The sequence below is a fragment of the Colletotrichum lupini genome, chromosome 6 (genome assembly GCF_023278565.1).
Source record: "Colletotrichum lupini chromosome 6, complete sequence".
NCBI lineage: Eukaryota > Fungi > Ascomycota > Sordariomycetes > Glomerellales > Glomerellaceae > Colletotrichum > Colletotrichum lupini.
Window position 1 is genome coordinate 1,055,054 of NC_064679.1, and position 20,684 is coordinate 1,075,737.

The 20,684-nt window shown below is 45.0% G+C and overlaps 5 protein-coding genes across 5 annotated transcripts; 2 read left to right on the forward strand and 3 right to left on the reverse strand.

Annotated features, from left to right (window-relative positions):
• Nucleotides 1-37: 37 nt before the first annotated feature.
• Nucleotides 38-3,264, reverse strand: CLUP02_11793 (major facilitator superfamily transporter; the record flags this gene model as incomplete). Its single annotated transcript, XM_049290760.1, has 11 exons — nt 38-791; nt 849-1,227; nt 1,309-1,609; nt 1,736-1,905; nt 1,971-2,005; nt 2,103-2,174; nt 2,279-2,341; nt 2,422-2,512; nt 2,569-2,917; nt 2,978-3,053; nt 3,137-3,264. The coding sequence occupies 11 exons, from the start codon at nt 3,262-3,264 to the stop codon at nt 38-40; spliced, it is 2,418 nt and encodes an 805-aa protein (XP_049147905.1).
• Nucleotides 3,265-3,806: 542 nt separating this feature from the next.
• CLUP02_11794 (uncharacterized protein) lies at nt 3,807-6,686 on the forward strand (the record flags this gene model as incomplete). Its single annotated transcript, XM_049290761.1, has 1 exon — nt 3,807-6,686. One exon carries the CDS (start codon nt 3,807-3,809, stop codon nt 6,684-6,686), a length of 2,880 nt encoding a protein of 959 aa, XP_049147906.1.
• A 1,247-nt stretch (nt 6,687-7,933) lies between these two features.
• On the forward strand, nt 7,934-8,296 carry CLUP02_11795 (uncharacterized protein; the record flags this gene model as incomplete). Its single annotated transcript, XM_049290762.1, has 2 exons — nt 7,934-7,983; nt 8,077-8,296. 2 exons carry the CDS (start codon nt 7,934-7,936, stop codon nt 8,294-8,296), a joined length of 270 nt encoding a protein of 89 aa, XP_049147907.1.
• A 7,325-nt stretch (nt 8,297-15,621) lies between these two features.
• On the reverse strand, nt 15,622-17,708 carry CLUP02_11796 (phytase; the record flags this gene model as incomplete). The annotated part of the gene is made up of 4 exons (XM_049290763.1): nt 15,622-15,626; nt 15,922-16,106; nt 16,160-17,124; nt 17,184-17,708. The coding sequence occupies 4 exons, from the start codon at nt 17,706-17,708 to the stop codon at nt 15,622-15,624; spliced, it is 1,680 nt and encodes a 559-aa protein (XP_049147908.1).
• A 1,741-nt stretch (nt 17,709-19,449) lies between these two features.
• On the reverse strand, nt 19,450-20,681 carry CLUP02_11797 (uncharacterized protein; the record flags this gene model as incomplete). Its single annotated transcript, XM_049290764.1, has 2 exons — nt 19,450-20,375; nt 20,429-20,681. The coding sequence occupies 2 exons, from the start codon at nt 20,679-20,681 to the stop codon at nt 19,450-19,452; spliced, it is 1,179 nt and encodes a 392-aa protein (XP_049147909.1).
• Nucleotides 20,682-20,684: the final 3 nt, after the last annotated feature.

A 20,684-nucleotide genomic window follows, 5' to 3' on the forward strand; every position in this document is an offset into this window, starting at 1 on the left:
TAACTAATCATATGTACAACACAGCCAAGGAGGCATCTCAAACCGCCTTGTTCAGCTTCCAGCCACCAGCAAACCCGCGCGAAATGCAAATCGTGACACCGCTAGCCGCAAGGCAACATCCCGACCAGATCCAACCGCTCAAATATCCATGCGACCTGGACAGCGCACCAGCAATGGGCGATCCGAACAGGAGTGCCACCGACATGACAGTAAATGCCATGCCAAATCTGGTGCCCATGTAACTTTTGTCAGCTGTAAGCTTGACGAACGTAGTCGGCTGCAAGCCGAAGAATGTTCCGCTGAAGAAGCCATACACCATAGTGACGGCAATGAGTGAAGCCTGGCTGTTCGTCGCCGCGAAGCAGAAGGCGGCAATCGACATGACGAAGACGGCGCTAGCAATCATGTTCATGATGCCAATGTAGGGTGCAAAGAAGTTGGGGATGATGCGCCCAACAATAGAGGCGCCGTTGAGCATCGAGAGGAGGTAGAGCGCGACATTCTCGCTGGCCATGTGGTTCTCGAGGGCGTAGCTCTGCACATAGACGTACGGCGTGTACATGCCCAGGAAGAGCAGACAGCAGGCGCCGAGGAAGAGAAGGAACGGGAGGTCGTGGAAGACGGACTTGTCGACGAGCGGTCGCCGCTTGAGAGGGATCTTGAGCTTCGATGTCTTGATGACGAGGTTGGCTACGCCGAGCGTCACAAGCGCGATGAGCGCGAAGACGAGGACTGTCCATCGGAAGCCGATCTTAGGTTGGATTGCTCGGAACATTGCTGGTAGGACGAGACTGCGCACAATGTTAGTCGACTCTAGGCTGTAGGCTCTCGCTCAAAGCGACACTTACCCCCCAACACCGCTACCGTTGGCCGCGATGCCATTGGCAAGCGCGAGCCTAGTAGAGAACCATTGCGATGGGAGTGCGACGCCTAGCGTAGACAGACATCCGGTTCCCAGGCCGATGATGAGACCCTGGCAGAGTAGGAACTGCCACAGGTTCTGGCAGAAGGCTTGGAGGATAAGCCCGATCAGCACCAGGATAGATCCTACTACCACCAGCAGGTATCGTGAGTAGCCCAGGTCGTAAATTGGGCCGATGATGAAACCCAAGAAGACCATAAGGAAGTTCTGCAGGGAACCAATTGTCGAGATCTCAAAGGCAGTGTTGTTTTTCAGGAGATCAGACTGGTAGTAGGCCTGAAAGGCGCCGAAGCTCGAGATGAGACCTGGAACGATACCCGGTCAGCGAACCACATTCCAAGAGGAGGTTGTCCCATGTTGGCGTTGCTGCTGTAACAACATCTCACGATGGTTGCATCGCGTAAAACGCGAGCCCAAAGATCGATCTTGCTTACCCCATGTGTTAAAGTAGATGAAGAAAGACCCAAGGATGTGGAGCCATGCTTGCAAACCACCGTCTGGAGGTCCAGCAGGGGTTGTTGTTGACTTCTCTGCAGTAGGTGATGCTTGAGACGATGATGTCGGAGGGCTGTCGTTACTGCTTGTGTTGTCTGTCGCAATAACGGAGGTATCTATCGCGGCCTCGCGTGTGCTGGCGTCCTTCTCCTGGTCCCTTGGACTCTCATTCGAAGTTGAAGCCATGGTCGACTGAGCAAATCATCCGAACCCAGATCCGTCCTATGTTAGCGGCTCAGGGCGGGATGCCAAAGTCTATCCCGGCTTCAAATGATCTGAAAGATTGCGATAACCGCCTTATCAGTGCGCCAATGCGACAAAGTAGAGAACGAAAGAAAGTTTAAGTGATTGAAAGGGGGTGTGTGAGTTAGCATCAATTGGACAATGCAGGGTCTCAGTCGAGAAACGCGGTTCGGCTGTAGGCAAAATACTCCCGAGCCACGTCTTCTTACGCTCATCTAAGCAAAAAATTGCGTTGTCAAAGGCCCCTTTTTTCATGGGTTGTGGGGAAATTTTTTGCCTTGGAATTTTTCTTCTTATTCAATCGACTGACAAGATGAGCCGATGGTCTTGTATTGATTCAACCCACTTCCCTGTTCTCAATGCAACCCTTTATTGTTGATGTGATCGGGTCCCCCGACAGTACCCGCTCCGCACCGCGGCACCTGCAGGAGATCGCATCTACAATATTAGATGTGGCGCCTCGGTATGGCATCGGAACAAAACCGTCTCGAATTCTTCCTTGGGAATGAATAATCTTCAAGTTAACAACAGGTGCCCTAGGTGTTAGGTTCTACCAAACTTGCACTCCGTATTAATCAACAGCATCGCTTGAAACGGCATCTATGAGACTCAACTCACTCCTCCCATCTTCTCTCAGATGGATGGCCAACAACATTGAGAATGTGCTGGCGAAAGCGAGACCTCGGCCGGTGCCCGGGAAGGATCATCAGAGGTGCGGAATTCAAACCGGCGACAGCGCCAGTTTAGGCAGGCTAGCTCACTGATCTGCCGCGCGCGTCGGGTCGCCACTGGGGCAGAGTCCAGGGTTATGCTGGCCAGAATGCAACGGGTTTGACAACCTGCCAAAATGGGCTGACAACCCATCCACAGATCCAGCGGGATAGTTTTGCCCATTTCGGGTCAGAAACTGGGGCCGGATCTGACCATGTTTCGGCCGTTCTCCATTGACCATTGGTCGTGCGTTTTCGGCACTGGCCGTTGACTGCTCGAGATTGTCGTAACCAAATTGAGATGGTAGTGAAGAAATGACGTACAGTCATCACTATCCGTCGTGTTGTTTAGGTTCAAAGTAACCGTGGTTGCCATGGAAGCTGGGCCAAATAACACCTTTTCTGAAAGTGCTCTGCTCAGCCCTGCCTTACCGTCATTTCCATTCATCAAATTTGATTTAACAATAGGAAGACGACCAGAGCAAGTCAACCAAAGGCTTTCAGAAAAAATCAATAGGGGAGGAGGGACTGGTAATGGCTGTTCTGACTAGGGTGTCTATTGCACGGACGCGACGACCCGAGGGTTCATATTAAGGAGGATGAGCACTTGACGCGCCCATTCCAAGAACTCAATCTTGCGCACTAAAACAAGAACTGGCGGCAATATTTGACGATCGCAACGGCTATCCATCATCATCATATCTTGATATGTCACAATGCAAGCGCATCATTAGATTTGCCGGAAACTCTTGTTTAGTGGCGCTACGCATAGAATGCAGATTGACTGGGCACTTCGAGAGGACTCTTGATGGAATGAATTCGGTCTAGAATAATTATTCCCCAAAATTCCTCGCCAGTGAGATAATGAGCGCAAAGCGACCTGTCATCGTTCATGGTCGAGAAGCTTCTAGAATTCTCAACCTCATTGTGCTTACGCCCTAAGCTTGATCTGGATTCTATGGCAACTACACTCTCCTTGGCGACAAGGTTCCGCGACCTGAAATACCTCGTGTTGCTACTAGAAAGGAATGTTCCAGTAGAAAGAGAAAGGATTTACGCTGTATGGTTGGACGCCCTCAAGAGTTCATGCGTAGTCAATTGCTAGGTTAGCAAACATGTTCAAGTTGAGATGACAGTCAAAGGGCGTCGCTTAAGCAGGCACCAACGTCTTACAACTTCTGTAGGCTTCTCCAGCGGCTTGGTTCGCTCTAAGGGCGGGGAACTAAGATCACATCATTACGATTATCACTCAACAGATGTTTTGGAAGAACAGCTGGCAAGTGTAAATAACAGGCCCTCAGGATGGTCCGCGGATACACATAAGTAAGTGAGTTTATCATGGATCCGAGAGTTCGGGAAACAAATGAACAAGGAATTATTATCATTTAGCAAAGACACAACCTTCCAATCTTCACGACTTTCAGAATCATTATACAATGTCTTCAACATCAGTTTTATCGAAGACGCTTCAGTCCATCACCAGTACTAAGATTCGCGAGTTGGAGAAGCAACGAACTCAGTACGAAAACCGCAAGGCCAAAATCCTCCAAGAGGCCGAAGAACACATCAACCAGGGCGACCGTATCAGCTGCTTGCTTCGAGGGGTCAAGGAACTTTACGCAAAAGGACGCGACGACAATCCTAGCATCGACAATATCGACAACTTGCTGGCTCAGTCCAAATATGACACGTCAGTGCCTCCGTCAATGTTGCAGTCATCCGAGGACCTGTTGAGGTCTAAGCTTGACGTACAAAGCCATAAGCTTAGCATGGCTCACTTGTACTCCCGACTTGTTACCGAGTGGATCAATCCTGGAAGTCCCATGGAGGATTCCGACGCCGCCAAATTGTCAAAGGAGGACTCCTCTTTCGAGGTCATCGACCAGGAACAAGAGCGTCTTCAGAACCTCCGTAACCAGTTCGAGAAGGTGGTGTTCACACCATTGGAGACTGACGAGTCGGAGATCAATGCATATCTGGCAAGTCTCTTCAAGACGAGGGAGAGTGAAAGGGCGCTTGAGGACGTACGGCAACGGACCGCGCGAGCGAGCGAGGACTTTCTCAAGAGACGGAACCCGTTCACCACTACCACGCTGAAGATGTGCATTGCCAGCCTCCTCCAGCAGGATCTCTTAAGCGATGAGAAACAGGCTATCTTACGCGAGTTCGAGTCCAACAATGTTGTTCTACGGGAGATCGCGGACGTCCTTAACACAAGGTTCGTCGATTTCGAGAACTGGGAGTGGGACGCCGGCGAGGATGGAGTATCGTACGTTCCGCGCCAGCAAGCCAACGGCAAGTACCGCATCTGGATGGACGAAGATGTACTGCAGGCTATCTTCATTCACTGGGTCGGTATCAACAGCTGCGTGAGCTTGAAGCGGACCCTCACAGACCTTGTTTCTCTGGACGGGACCGACCAAGTCTGGAGGTGGCACGCTGAGCCATCCATGACTGAGAGGCAGATCCAGCGGCGAGCCTATTATCTCAGCGAACTTCCCACCCTGGTTCTTGATGAATCCTCGCATTCAGCAACAACGAGATGGCCTAGGGGAGGTACCAGGGGGCGCGGAAGAGGTGGAAGGGGAGCATCTTTCCGGACTACCCAACGTCGACCTGCAATCTCTGATGATACGGTTGCAGGTCTTCGCAGGAAGAATTTCATTGACCACTTTTGCCTCGCCGCCCTGCCGAGCCAGGTAAACACGCTCAACGAGGAGATGTACGCCGATGGAAGAATGTCAGAAGAGGAGGACGACGATGATGTTTCCTCGTCTGAATGGGGAAAGGCCAAGAAACCGGTCCTGAACATCAAGCAACTTCTTTTGCGCACGCTTGCAACTGAGACGATGCTTCATCAAGCGCTTGATGGCACAGCTGCCGCGTTGCAGTCTGATCTCAAGTGGTTCGGGGCCGGCCTGTCCCACACGTCAATCTTTGCCGTCCTCCGCTTCTTTGGGTTCCCGGAGAACATGCTTGCGTTCTACCGGAAGGTTCTTGAGATGCCGGTGAACCTAGGCTCCATTTCGTCTTCCGAGTCAGAGTCCACATCAAACGCACCGCGCATCAGGCGCAGGGGTATGCCGATGAGTCGATCGCCAGCAAAACTCATCGGCGAGTTGGTCTTGTTCGTGATGGACTTTGCCGTCAACCAAGAGACAGGGCTACAACTATACCGCCTGCATGACGACCTTTGGGTTGCAGGTAGTCCTGCGGACACTGCTAGGGCATGGGCTACCATGCAGCACTTCGCCAAGGTTATGGGGTTGGAGTTCAACATGAAGAAGACTGGCTCGGTGTACTTGACCAATGAAGGAGTTCCTCGAGATGAAGCTCTTGATGAGCAGTTGCCTAAGGGTCCTGTCAGCATCGGCCACCTCGTGCTCGACCCTAAGGCTGGAAAGTGGACCATCGACCAGGCGAACGTCGCGGAGCACGTGAAGCAGCTTCAGAAACAACTCGCCGAGTGTCGAAGCATCCTCGACTGGGTACGCACATGGAACAGCTGCATCGGCCGCTTTTTCGGTCAGGCGTTTGGAGAGCCGGCCTATTGCTTGGGCAGGGAGCACGTTGAGAGCGTCTTACGAACCTACCAGAAGATGCAGCACGACATTTTTGCGCCATATTTAGCTGGCACCGGCGACGAGTCGATTGCCGGCGCGGCGAACAGCCAACTCAGTGCAGTTCACTACATCAAGTCCAAGATCGAGCAGCGTTTTGGTGTCTCGGATGTGTTGGACGCCTTCATCTTCTTTCCCGACCAACTAGGTGGCTTGGGACTCCAAAACCAGTTCATACCATTTCTTAAGGTCCAGAAACACCTGTGTGGAACAGGGGTATCACCAGAAGAGATGATTCAGAGCTTTTTCGATCGAGAACGCAATGACTACGAGGACAAGAAGAGCACATTCATGTCAAACAAGGCCACTGAGGCGCGTGAGCTAGGGGATGAGCCCCTCAGCCGATTCGACGCGCAATTCCTCAGCCCAGAGGACTTGGAGACGTTCTTCACCTACGATGAATTCACCAAAAACAGAAGTACCACGAGCAGTCACTTGAAAGAACTCTACGAGCGTGTTCAGGGAACCCCAGCCGTGCTCGGCCCCAAGGCTGACCGGCAAGTTTATCAGGCATTGGGGGACTTGCCCATCCAATCGGCCAATTTACGGTCTGAGCTGAGATGGGTGGTCCAGATGTATCATCAGGAGGCGAAAGAGCGATTCGATGGTCTTAGGCTCATTGAGGAGCGATTCTTGCCGCTGGGTGTCGTTGACATGATGAGGCAGAAGGCCGTGAGATGGGGTTTGGTTCTTTAACATACTGTGCACAGAAGTAGTCAATGAGGCATAGATGGCGTAAAATCCGTGTTACAGTATACTGTGATTTGCATCGCGTGCATCGGGCTTTTTGACTGCTAGTCTCACGAATATTTGAACTCGCCTAGCTGAGTATATTTACAAACGTCTTCAATGTTCGCCCTTGACCTCAATATCGACTATCAAATGGACCAATAACTTTGCGAGTCTCGCCTTCGGCTTTTATTAGTAGTGAATGTGGTATTGTGTGGCCTCAAACAACACTAAGCCCACATACGACTAAGATGACGAAATTGTATGAGTATGCAGTGATTCAGGAGCCTTACTGAACTTGTATATAAGTCACTAGCTATTCTTCAACGAGGAGTTGGACTCCTCATTTTACACCACTACTCAGGTTGAGCAAATCCCACTACAGACGCAATCATTACAAGCGAGAACGAGAATCAATTCCGGCCAAGTCAACGCATTTACGTATACTTGATTCAAGTAAATCGCAACACAACAGATCATGTGCAAGCCAAAGCACATCACAACTCCATACATGGACGGGCCATTGCTTCCGGCGGCAGAAGACCGACATCGGCGACAGCGCCTACGCGCCAGAGGGCCCAGCAATATTCGCCCGCCTAGATCAGTTTGATAGTTTCAACTGCCTTGGAACAAGAGTGCCGTTGAAGAGGGGAGCGGGTCAGAATGGGAGAAGCCCGTAGCAATGGACCTTTCATACTCCGGTATTGGCGATGTTGCGAAGTAAGAGTGATCAATTCGGGGATTGAAATCTTTCAGGTCGCATCCCTCTAATATGGTAGCGGGATCCCCCTTTCAATTAGACACATTCTGAAGTTCATAATAGAAGTCGAAATTGAGCGGCAACTCGCTGACTCTGCTTACTTCATGTCAGTGACATTGCCATTTGCGGGGTGTATCATAGACGTATTTCATCAAGACCGGTGGATCACATGGGTTCCATCACTACAATCGTTCAGGCTAGTAAGTTTGACATATTATTATTGACTTCTGTGCAAGCTAGTAGTCACATTGTCGACCTATTGTTCTATTTACTTCCTTGGGTCCCAATTAGCATCAACATTATCAAGGAGGTTCATAGCCTTGATCACATCGGCCCCCAGAATCTTCTCCAGGCTTACTAGCTTAAAGCTAGCTTCGGTACTGGTACTACCGTCAGGCAGTTGATTGGCATCATCGTGAGTAACGAATAATCCGTGAGGGAAGTCCTTTCCAAGATGTGTCCCGACCGCGGTGATGCCATCGGTATTCGAAACCGCATCAATCTGTCCATCCGACGACTTGGGAATTGTGAAAGTTGTCACATAGTAGTGTGGATCGGCTCGAGTATACACGTTGTAAGAACTGACGCCCTGATTAGACACGAGGATGTATCCTTGATCAGGTTTTACGCCGTAGACGAGGGTAACGCCCTCCACGTCGGCGAAGGTCTGGCCGTCGCCTACAAAGGCAATTTGAATGGCATCATCTTCGGAAGAATCGGGCTCGGCACCATAACGCCACAGGGCAGAGGGCTCTTCGCCGAGGAAGATCCAGCCATTCTCCTCGTCCGTTACACATCCCTCAACCTGGCCGCCTGAACCCCCTGTAAAGTCACGAACGAGAGTGGTCTGGTGTCACGAGTTATGGCACGCAGCAATGGGCATACGGAGTATAGTAAAAGTGGCTTAACTATTAAAGTAGAAATAGACAAAAGGAGAAGGTCTATATATACGATATCTAAGATAGACACGTGATTTAGCACGTAACGGGCACTTTATAAGGTATAATTACTATCCCTATTACGTAATATACCCCCTAATTACTACCGCTAGGGAGCTATTATGCCTAAAATAGAATCTCTAAATACCCTTATAAAGGCCTAATTTAGTTAAATATAAATAAAGGAAAATTAAGCATAAGGGATATGCGTTTTTTAAGCCGCGTTTATTATAAATATATCCCTTTATCTAAAGTAAATAGAATCCTAACCTAGAATAGCGCGTATTCTACTACTTCTAGTATATAAATTACTAAGGGCGAGGCTACCTAGCCGCTTTATATATATCTAAATTCTTACGGCGTCGCTTAGCTATTATTTTTCTTTTTCTTTTTAACCTCTCGTAGTTACTATAAGTACCCCCGTTTATTACGCGCGCGTACTTATACCGTTAAATCGTTTATTAATTTTATTTTAAATATAAATATCTAATATATCTAAAAGTAATAATAAGTTTTGTGCAATTTTTATAATACCTCTTATATACATATTATATAGTTTACTAAGAGTTTAGATAGGTAATAATACTAACGAGCCTCTCTAAATCGTTATCTCCCCCTACGACCTCTTACTTACTTATTAGGGCCCGGCTACCGAGCTCTCCCTCCCTAGCTAAGAGGATATCGAGGCTACTAATCGAGATACCGAGGACTTTATTAAGTTCGAGGCTCTTTTTAGTAGCCGTAATAAGGGCGATAATAAAGTAAATAATAATAATAAGAGCTCTAATAGGCTTTTACCTATCCCCTCTTTAAAGTCTAAGAGTGAGGATAAGACTAGTTCGGATAATAAGCCCTCTAAGAAGGGTATATCGTATACTTATTATTTTAAGAATTTATATTTAATATTATTCTAGGGTCTAAAAAACGCAAGGCTAGCTCTTTTTAAAAGGGCGGTAAGAAGTAGAAGAGAACGCTAAGAGGCTAAGGTACCCCCCGTAATAAATATAGTTCTCTTTACTATTCTAGGCCTATTTAATATATACTTAGTCCCTAAGAAGCTTAAGGGAGAGGCTCCTAAGGAATAGGAGATCTAGTACCTACCCTATTTTAAAGTAGCCCTTTAGTATACTAATACTAAGGATAGTAGTCGTTATTTTATAAGAAGTAGTAGCTAGTATGCGCACTATTTTAACGGCTATTTAGCTAAAGGGTATATTAATATACTAGTCGTCTTGCGGCTAATAGCCTAGGCCCTTACCGAGGCTATTATAAATAGCGCTCCCTTTTTTATAAGTATATTATCCTTTTCTATCGTTAAGAAGCGCACTTTTAACTATAGTTTTAGTAAGATATTACTAAGCTCCGTAGTATCGTCCGCTAGATATATAATAACTAGAGGATATACGAGAACTATATTAGCTTTTATATAAAGGACTTCCTTAACGCGCGCCCCCGGTCCTCTTTTACGCTTATTATAGTCGTTTATAACTAACCTCCTATTGCGCCGCCCGCTTCTATACCCTAAGTCGTTAACTTAATAATCGTTCCGGCTCCCGCGCCCTCCGCTACTCCTATTACTCTTAACTTTATAAACTTCGAGGTACGTAAGACGCGTTTTTTAGCGCGCGTACTAACCCTCCTTTTTAACGACGCTATACTCTTAGTAATTACGTACTTCGTAAACTAGGAGTTTAAATAATAAGCGCAAGCCCGGGTCTTATTTTTATATACGTATACCCTGCGGGGTAAGGTTATTTTATTTATTTTAGGCCTCTAGGCCGCACTCTAAGTTCCGTTTATTATCTACCTTTAGGTATTAAGTTTTTTTAAACGTAGCCTAAATTAATTATTTTTAACTATTTTAGCTATTTATAATAGCTTTTTGCGTATTATAGAGGTTAAGAAGTATATAGAAATGTTCGAACTTAGCTCGTAAAAGGTTTTTAATAAGTCTATTTACTAGTATATCTTTTATTAATATATAAGTAACCTCGAAGCTACCTCTAGCGTGCTTTTATCTTAGCTATATATTCTATATATTAATATAGCGAAGTCGAGTAGCTATTCTTTTTCTTTCCCCTACGACGAGTCGAATCGTTTGCTAATTATCGTAGTTAACTAACTATACTTTTCCTAGGTTAAGGGTAATATCCTTAAAAAGGCGCTTTAGAGCTATAGTCTCTTTTGCGGTTTCTTTAAAGTAAAGAAGCTTAGCTTCGGTAGTTAACGTCGTAACCGTCACTTAGTATACTAATTTCTATTAAATTAGGCTATTAAAAAGGAATATTATATATCCTTAAGATAATCGTCGTGTTACTTCGTTATTTACGAAGCTAGTATTTCTAATTAGAAATAATAATTGCGCACTTAGTATACTACTATAATAGAGCGTAAGATATCTCGTTATATAGAGATATCGGATATAGTAGTTAATTACTTTAATATAGGTTGCGCTTAGGTTAGTTAAGAACCGTAATAATTGCGAATAAGTAAAGGCGACGTTTAGTCTAATTATAATAGCTATATAAAGTATACTCCCGACCTTCTTTTAGTAGCTCTTTATTTCCTCTTTTATTACCTACCCCTCGTTTAGTTTAAACTCTTTTTAAGGAAGAGGGGTAGCTAGATATAGTAAATTTATAAGGTCGAAGCGCTTAGTAACTCGCTCGATATATACGTCGTAAATAAAGTAAACTTTGCGAGTAGTACGGTCTTATAAAATCCGTACTCTAAGGAAGTAATTAATCGGTCTATTCTCCTTAAGGTTAATATATTCTTTTATACTATTAACGATCCCCTAAGCCGCCTTTTGGTCGTTTCGATAGTATAGAATAATAAAGTTATTAATATAGAATACTAATATTACCTTCCTATCTACGGTTTAGTAAATATAGATCTCCTCGTAGCTATATATTATATTTATATTACGGAGTATAGAGGTAAAAGTTTAGAACTAGAGAATTAGTAAGTCTCGGAGGCTATATAGAGCGCGTTAGAGTTTACTTACTTTATTAGTAACCTTATATCCCTCTAGGAGTTTAATAATTACTAGCTTCTCGCTCTTAAGAGGCGCGTTAAGGAATACGTTAATAGTATTATATTAGTCTGCTTTAAGGTCGAATTGGGTAGCTATTGCTATTATAAGCTTAAAGGCCTTTGCGGCGAGCGTCGAAGCGTACGTATTTTATAAGGGGTTAAGTAGTTATATATCCCTCCTTATATATATACGTACTTTTACTTTGCTAACCTCGTTATTAACGTCGTGCTTATAAGTATATACCTATTTTAATAAAAGTGGGATCCCTTATTTAGGATTACGGTCGACCTCTTCTTATATACTAATATCCCTTAGCTTTTTTATTTTTACGTCTATAGTATCCCTAAGTAACTTCTATAGTTATAGTAGGAGATGTTTAATATTACTAAACTTCTTTAGTGGGCTTTAGAAGTTAACTTTAGTAAGTCGTAGTTTTTAAACTCCTCTAGAGCGCTTTAAGTAGGTCCTATAAACTGCTCTTTTTATTACTTAATAGAGTATTATATATCCTATACTACTTTCCTCTATAGCTTTTTACTAATTAGGTATAAAAGTAGAGAAAAAGTAGTCTTAGAGACGGTTATAGTAATTACTATCTCTTATATTTAAATATAAGAGCGTTGCGAAGATATTACTATTAAAGCGTTATAGAGGTCTACGGGCCCGGTTTAAACGTCTAGGACCTAACGGAGCTTTACTTAGTACTCGATAAGGCAGTTCTTATAAGCTCTGTTTTTATATAATAATAGAGGTTTATTATAAGAGTTCCTTACTAACGTCGATTTTAATATTAGGAATTACTTCCTCGCGATTAGTACTTCGTTTACTACGTACTTTAGTATTTTACTAAGAGCTATTAAGAATTAAAAGCTCGAGAACCTCCGCGGTATATATAAGCGCTTATAAAGAGGACTATAGATTATATAGAGCTATTTATAACTTAGTTACTATATCCCCTTCTTTACCCCTACCTCTAAGCTCGCGCAAGGGGGTTATCTTAGGGGTTAGTAATAATAATAAGACTATATTAGCCTCTTTAACCTTATTTACCGCACCCTAGAGTACGTTTATTAGTTACTTAGCGTCCTAAATAGTTAAAAATTTAATAGTAATACTATCCTTAATTATAGAGTTATCTTAAGTATTAGTATTTCTAAAGTCTAGATCTACTTCCCTAAGTGCTCGAATTAACTTATTGTTAGTATTAAAGAGTTCTTATATCTCTTAGATTACTAGATTTGCTTATTCGCCTACGATAGCTTGTTCCTTGTGTGCGGGATTATAAAAGACTTTTTCGTTAAACTTAATATTCTTTATAATAAATACTTACTCGAGCGCGGGTACCTAGACCCTATATAGGTTATGCGTTTCTAGTATATATCTAACTAAGTATCCTATATACCCGCGGGGAAGTACTTTAAACTCTTTTTAATATATACCCTTCTTATGATCCTTATAAAGAGGGTATACTTAGTAGCTATATACGTAGAGGCTACTGAGATACGGGGTAATCGGTTTAGAATCCCGTATTTAGTAACCCGTTTATTATTAGCGTTAATACTACTTCTACTAGTTAATTTCTATTATAATAAGCAAATCTTTTTTATTAGCCTCCCGTAGGGTAATATTATAAATAAAGATTGCTATTAGTACTATTTTGTTCTATAGATTTATAAGGAGGTTCGTAAAAAGGCGTATCTTATAAGCTTTAGTAATTACGAGTTAACCTGCTCTTTTAGTATTACTTACGGGTTCTTTTATATATAGAGGTAAAAGTTCTATTCCGATTCTTAACTCGCTATACTATGTTTTATATATACGTCTAACGTTTATAGTTAGGAGAGCGGTCTTATTATTATTTTTAAAAAAGTAGATTAGAGTCCTTTTTTAACGACGAATTGCTACCTCGAGGCTCTATAGTACGAAAAGCACTTCCTCCTCTATTTTTATCCTTAAAGGGAACCCCCTAAGCTACTTATTATATTCGTTAGAAGCTATAAGTATATATTATCGTTTATTAAAAAATAGTTCGAAATAGAAGAGATCTTAGTATATATAGTACTATAGCCGTGAGGCTCTTCTCGAGGGTAGTCCTCTTAAGACTACTATCTTAGCTTCGGATAATATATATACTTTATACTTAACTTATAATAAAGGTTTAATACGTATACCTCGAGTCTTATATAATAATCGACGAAGAGTATTAAGTCCGAGATAACCTATTCTAAGGTACTAAAGGAGCGCGCTATTAGACCTCTTATAGGTACGTTAATATAAGTAACGGAATTTTTTATAGCTAACTAGTAGTATAATACTAGCTAGGCTCTATAGGATACGCTTAAGGTTTATAGAAGAAGGATAGGATTAGAGGAGCTTATATTCGAAAAAAACTAGATTATTTTTTTAAATAAGCTACTTTTTAATAGTACTCTTATAAAGCGTTCCCTATTATAAAGTGTAATTTAGACCGTAGTACTAGAGTGCGCTTCTATTTAGTAAAGTCTCTAAGACTATATTAATATAGAATCCCTTAACGTAAGCGACGTTCTAGAGCTTTAAATTATAAGTTCCCTTTTTTTTAGGTCCGTTTAGGACGCCCTTTATAATACGAGTGCTACGTACGGTAATAAGTAGTATAGTAGTTCTTAATTTAACGTAGTCTTTATTACCTAATAGTACGTAACTCTCGGGTTTAAGTAGGCTCTTATTATTAACTAGATATATTACTCTATAGCTATCTATTACTATGCTCTAGGAAAGGGGGTAAGCGCTATTTATAGGGGTACTAAAGATTGCGTTTACCTCTAAGTCCTAACTCTTTATAAGTATAGTAACTACGTAGCCCTCGTCCTGGTTTATTAATAAGCTCGCTATAGGTTAGTTAGAGGATCCTTTTAGAAACTTAGGTTTTTTAGGGGTTCTATTATTCCTTAGCTAACTAGTTTTTTTAAGCTTACTATAGAGTGATTTTTACTTATTTAATTTAATAGCGGCGAGGACTTTTTTTATATAGCTCCTTAGTATTTATATTAGTAACCTACTAGCGTTTCGGCCTATAAGTACCTATTTTAATTTTCGGTACGCCGTAGGGCGCTATAGGTATGCGCGATTATAAGGGTATATAACGTTACCCTTATTATTTACGTCGTTAACTAAGTTAGAGCGTTTAGTAAAAGTAGAGTAAGCCCCTCTTTAATTTAAAAGTCGTTTAGTATATATATCCTAGGTTACTAGGCTAAATATATACGTAATTTCCTCGAGGGTCCTCGTATACGTTCCGAAGGCTATTAATTTACTAAAGGTCTTATATATACGTTAGCCCTATATAGGGTTAAGTTTAGACTTAACTATAATTAGGAAGTTAAGTATAGCGATCTCTTTACTAATTTCCGGAATATCGTACGTTTTAGCTTAGAAATAAGCGGACTACTACTCTTTATATTAGCGTTAGGGGTTAATTCCGGTCCTCGCTTTATTAAAGGCTTATTAGTATTCTTCTCGAACTACATTTTTTATTATTAGTTCGGGGGGTATAAATTCCTACTTTAAATATTTAACGATTCGCTATATGCTAAACTTAGCGCTATTTTCGGTAGCTTTTTAGAATACGTATTCGTATAGTATAGTATTAACTAATTTTATTAACTACTAGGCGAGGACTTTAATATGCGTATTAATAATATTACGTTCGTAAGCTATAAGTTATTCGTATTTAGTATTAAGCTCTTATTATTTTTAAATATTCTTAAGCGTATAGATCCTTTTTATAGGTGCGGTATAAGGATAGATTTATCTACGTAAAGTAGGTAGCATAGCTAGCTTTATAAAAAGAAACCCGGCTTAGTTCTATAGGTTACTCGTACTTAAAGAAGTCGAAAGATTCGTACTAAGAGTTATATCTAGAAGCTATTAGTAAAGGATTTCTTAGTTTCTTTAGTCGTTTTTAAACGCTTTATAACGGGCTTAGTAAGCTCGTAGTTCTTTTTTATTATAGGTCGCGACTAATTATCCGAATTTTAAGGGCGAAGTAAGCGCTATAGAGGGGTCGAGGAATGCGTCAGAATCTAGAGCGTCTAGGTCGACGTACTTCTAAACCCTAACGCCCTTATTTATAGTACGAAGTACGTTAAACTATTTAATCTAACTATCGTAGTTAATTAGTTTAGCTTAGGCTAAAGTAGGTATAAGTAAGTTAGTTATTTTAAAGAGATCGTAAGAATCGTATTAATAAGTACGTTATCGTAGTATAGGGTCTTAACTAAGAGCTAGGCTTATAATTATTACGAGTTATAGTACGTAGTAATAGGCATACGGAGTATAATAAAAGTAGCTTAACTATTAAAATAGAAATAGATAAAAGGAGAAGGTCTATATATACGATATCTAAGATAGATACGTGATTTAGCACGTGACGGGCACTTTATAAGGTGCGATTACTATCCCTGTTACGTAACATCTGGAGAGTACCATTCGAGTTGGACGTCAGCTCGTATTGTAAATAGCGAGCAGACTTTTCGTTAACAAAGAGATATTGCTTGCCGCTGGTGGGAGACTTGTACACGCAGGAACCATAGACCTTGTAGTCCTCCGGGACAGGCTGAATGCCACCGGGGATGTCTTTCAGGGTTCCATTCGAGGTCATCTCGAAAAGACTGCAAATGTGTCAGTGTAAGGTGTTTCAGGCGACTTGAAATACTCAACTCACCAAAGCGTATCGTCGCCACGGCAGGCAGCGAAAGCGAGATCGACAGTCCTGTTCCCAGCCTGGAAGCCATAGATCATATCGACGTTGTTGGGCTCCGCCGCCGGCAGGGTTTGGAGCAGCTTGCCCTTCAGATCGAAAACACCCAAGCCGGCACCCTCAGTGGACTTGGTCGTAGTAATGATGCGGGACTTATCGGCTGATTCCGGCGAGATCCAAATGGCGGGATCATCTCCGTCGCCGCCATTTTGGTCAGTTTCGTAGGAAGCCTCGACTAAGACAGCCGAGCAGAACAGTCCTCCCCATCCATTCTCGCATTTGCACTGTTGCGGCCCAATACACTCGCCATGTCCAGAGCAATCCTTCGTGCACTGGACCCGTTCGCACTTGTCGCCGGTGAAGCCAGCGAAGCAGCCACATCCTAGAGCATTCTCTTGACAGTAGCCGTTGCTCGAGCAGGCGTCGCAGATCGGAGAACGGTCGCGGGATCCAGTTGCGTTCCGAGGATCATACGCGGTGTTGGCTTCTATCCCGAGATCATCGAGAGCACTATCCAATGACACCACTCCAAATCCAGCGACGTTGTCTGCTTCGACAGCAAAGCCAAGAGCGCCGCTAGGGTACTTTGAACTTGAGCCCTGATAGATACTGAGGCCCTGGACTTCGATATCCTCGAGGCCATTAAGCTTGATATTGCCGACAAGATCGAATGGGTACTTGTAGACAGCAATGCTACTTTCTTGAGCGACAAACAGGTAGTCAGTGCCGGTGGAATTTGAGACATATGTTGCAATACCAGTGACATCTTCCGCAGCCTCGCCAAGCTTGGTGATTTCTGGGGCAATGGTCGATTCCTTGAGATTGAAGACGTAAACATCCTTGTCATCGTCGGCATTAACGACCATTTTAGCCTGTGATTGTACCACAGCACAGCCGGAGAACTCTGTTGGGACTGGGATGCTTTGAACCTGTTTGAAGTTTCAGTCAGTGAGAAATGAATTGAGGAGCTGGAACCGGGCTTTCTCACCTCCACCAGTTCAATGGAGTCCTTGGTCGGGCGGACCACATACTGCACTACCACACTCTTGCCGAAGAGAAAGACGTAGTCGTTCAGACTGTTGGTTCGCCACGAGCACATGGCTGCCCAGTCTCCAAGCATGGTCACTTGGGCTGACTCGATTTCCTTGAATCCTGGCATCTCGTAGACGCGAATTATGGAGTCCGGCATCGCAATAGTAACCGCATAGTCTTTCCCCGTGACATTGTAGACTGTCGTGATGATCTTTGTTCGGCCAGTGATCATGGACTTGACCTCGGACAGTGGCGAATCGCTGTTCAGATCCCACGCGTGAAAGCCTCCCGTCGCAGCACCTCCATCGTTTCCTAGCAGTAGAGGCTTCTCTTTGGAGTAGAACATGTTTGTCCAATCGGCTTCGAGTTCGCCACCAGTCAGGGCTGTGATATTGGCCTCGACGTCGGCGGCCGTGGCTAGCCAGGGATGCATCGCGACCGCGGATATTGCCGCGGCGCATGCGAGATATCTGAGGCCCATGGCGGTTTGGTCAAGTCGAAAGAGGTCTGCCTGACATGGCAAGACGTGCAAACTGAAGGCTCGCCTTGTGAGGAGGAACAGTCCATTTATCATGTCGTCTCATTGCCTGCCCCCTCCAAGCGGGCGGGCAGCGGAGGAGCGGGTAGCCCCACGCCTACAGGGCCGGGATGGCAATGCAAGTTCAGCCCCTCCAGGTCCCCTTCAGGGATGAGAGACTAGGCTGCGACCTTTTACCGAATCTGCTTTCAGTTTGACAATTTGATGGACGATGTCTGCGTCAATACTGCGGGTGGTGGAACACTGATGGTTCCCTTCGGGTGAAACGCGTGCATGAAAGGGGGAAAACAATTGGTGGACGCGATGGGACGAAGAATATTGGAGCTTCCACTTTTGGAGTCGTCCGTCTTGGCATTGGAACACCATTAATCCAAGGTGAAGTCACAGGTCCGAACGAGGAGCTGGTTGAGAGAAACTCGACTTTTGATTCTGTCAGAAAAGTTAAATGCCATGCATCCCAATACCCGCTATACTTTAATTGTACGGTGACATCGGGGGGAACTTCCGAGACCGACAATCGGTTTCCGCTTTCTGTCCTTCGCAACTTCACAATTGGCTCGTGTTCAAGGCTGAGCCGATTTAACGCGCTCGGGTCTCGTCGCGGGCTTCAGACGCCAAGTTCCAACTTGTCATCATTTGTTTTGACTTCTCGATTTGTGTGAAACGTGACTGGACGCAGCTTGGCCAAATCAACCATCGTCCCATGTCTCGGGCAAATGACGATGAACTTCAAGAGCGCATGCAAGTAGGATGGATTTGCCGCGGTTCTTTCACCTTATCAGATGAGCACCGACAGCGTGCGTTTTCTTGCGGCTTGTGATTGGGAAGTACTAATAGTCCGTTTCTTGAACTTTTCTGACTTGCGCTCCCTTGTCCTTCCCAGACACGAAAGTCGACTGAAAAGTCGTCGACATTATATAATCGTTACCAATATAAAGTAGCATCAATGCGAGTAATTCAATGCTTCTAATAGTGGCCAAAATAAGACAGACAAGACGGTATCTTCACACAAATCGCAGAACAGTGAGATCGGGTTAGAGTAAATATCATTCAATACCCTAACGAGCTACTCGATGTTCGAAATGCAGTACATTGAAGGAGAGTAAGTAAGAAGATCCATCAAGGTAAAGCGGCCTGGCGTGAACCTTTGCCGCAAGCCTTGACAGCGGCGTCGCCGAAGAGCTTTATATCTCAAAGGCGTGAATCCCCATGTAAGAGCATCAGCCAACAGTAGCTCCAGTTACGGTCAGAATAGTATGTCTTACCTACCTTAAAGTATGTACCCAACCAAAGGCTACATCACGTCGTATCTCATAGCCTCCTTCGAGACATCTTTCTCCCCGGCATGACTTTTAGGCACTAAATCCTCTCCTAGATTTCGGAGGCCTGGGTTAGATTAAATCAAGCAGACTAAATCAAAATTAGGCATCTGCCTCACCTGGCTTCTCTAGTAGGATGATCACCACGGCATGAGCCAGAAATCTTCAGCAAAAGTATCTTCAGTACATATCAGCTGGACATGTTTGGAAGAAAAATTGAAGTATGGATGAAATGGTATTTGCGCGCTCAATCCCATTGAGATTGTATGTTCAATGCATCTAAAGGTATTTGAAGTTCTATCATACAAAGAAATTGTAACAGGTAGCTCTCGAAGTCCTGCGTCAGGCCCGTCGACTAAAGTGCCTTACGAAGGGGGAGCAGCAGTGCCGGAAGGAGGGCTGCCGCTCATGGTGCCGTTGCCACCGGGGCCGCCGGAGCCACCGCCACCGCCAACAGTGGCACCAGTGGAGTGGCCACCATCCTCATCAAGGTAGCCGGCAATGTTGTAGTAGTCGTCATCGGTGTAGTCAGCGGAAGCATTGACACCAATCTGGATCCAGGCGAAGAGACCGTCCTGAAGGTCATCGCTCAGGTAGACAAACTGAGGGAAGGGGTCGTAGGAGGCATCGGCCTGGAGGATGGACCACATGTCGTCGGCGTTGGAGGTGACGTCCTGCGTGTTGGTGTTGTAGGGGTAGAGCTCCTCGACGGCGGAGCGAATGGACTCAGGCCAGAAGACCTGGCCGATGTGGCTGACGGGAGCATTCCAGACGGAGATAGTGCCGTTGGGCATCAGAGTCGCGTTGGTGTGCGAGAGCAAGTGGGTGTGGGTGGCGCGACCTTGGTAGTGGCCGGGGAAGATGGTCTCGAACTGGGCGACACCGTCGGCATCAGTGAGCTGAATGCCGCGGAGGAACGTGCTGTTCATGCCGTCGGCGGCGTAGTTGCCGCTGGTGGAGATGCCGGAGTAGATACCGGTGGCGTTGCAGTTCCAGATGTCGACGGCGACCTGGGGAATGGGGTCACAGGTGGCGACGTCGACATACTGGACCTCGAGGAAGACGGGGACACCGTCGCACCACTGTTGCTCAATGACGTTGGAGCGCATGTTCTCGCCGACGATGTAGTAGGGGCCGTCGGTAATCTCGGGAGCCAAGACGCAGGAGGTGTTGGCGCTGAATACATCCTCGAGGGGGGTGAAGATGCCGTTGTTGCTAGAGCCGGTCATGTTGTGATTGACTTCCTCCCAGGCGGTGAGCGCGTCCGCATCACGACGGTACTTGCGGGCAGCTATGGAAACGTCAGTGAATATTCGCAGAAGTCTCAGACAGATGGGTACTTACGGGTCTTGAGGCCCTTGGCGGCGCGGATGTCCTTGACCTTCTGGGCACGGCGCTCAACGGCGCGCTTCTTCATGGCCTGAGCACCAGCAGTGTTGGAGCAGGCGTTCAGGGAGCGCTGGCCGACGGCGGCGACGTTGTCACGGAGCTGGATGTTGCGCTTCATGTGCTCATGGCTGTGGTGCTCGCCGGGGTGAGCAGAGACGCAGCCGGCGAGGGCGAGGCCGGCGGCCGAAAGGGCGGAGATGCGAACCATTGT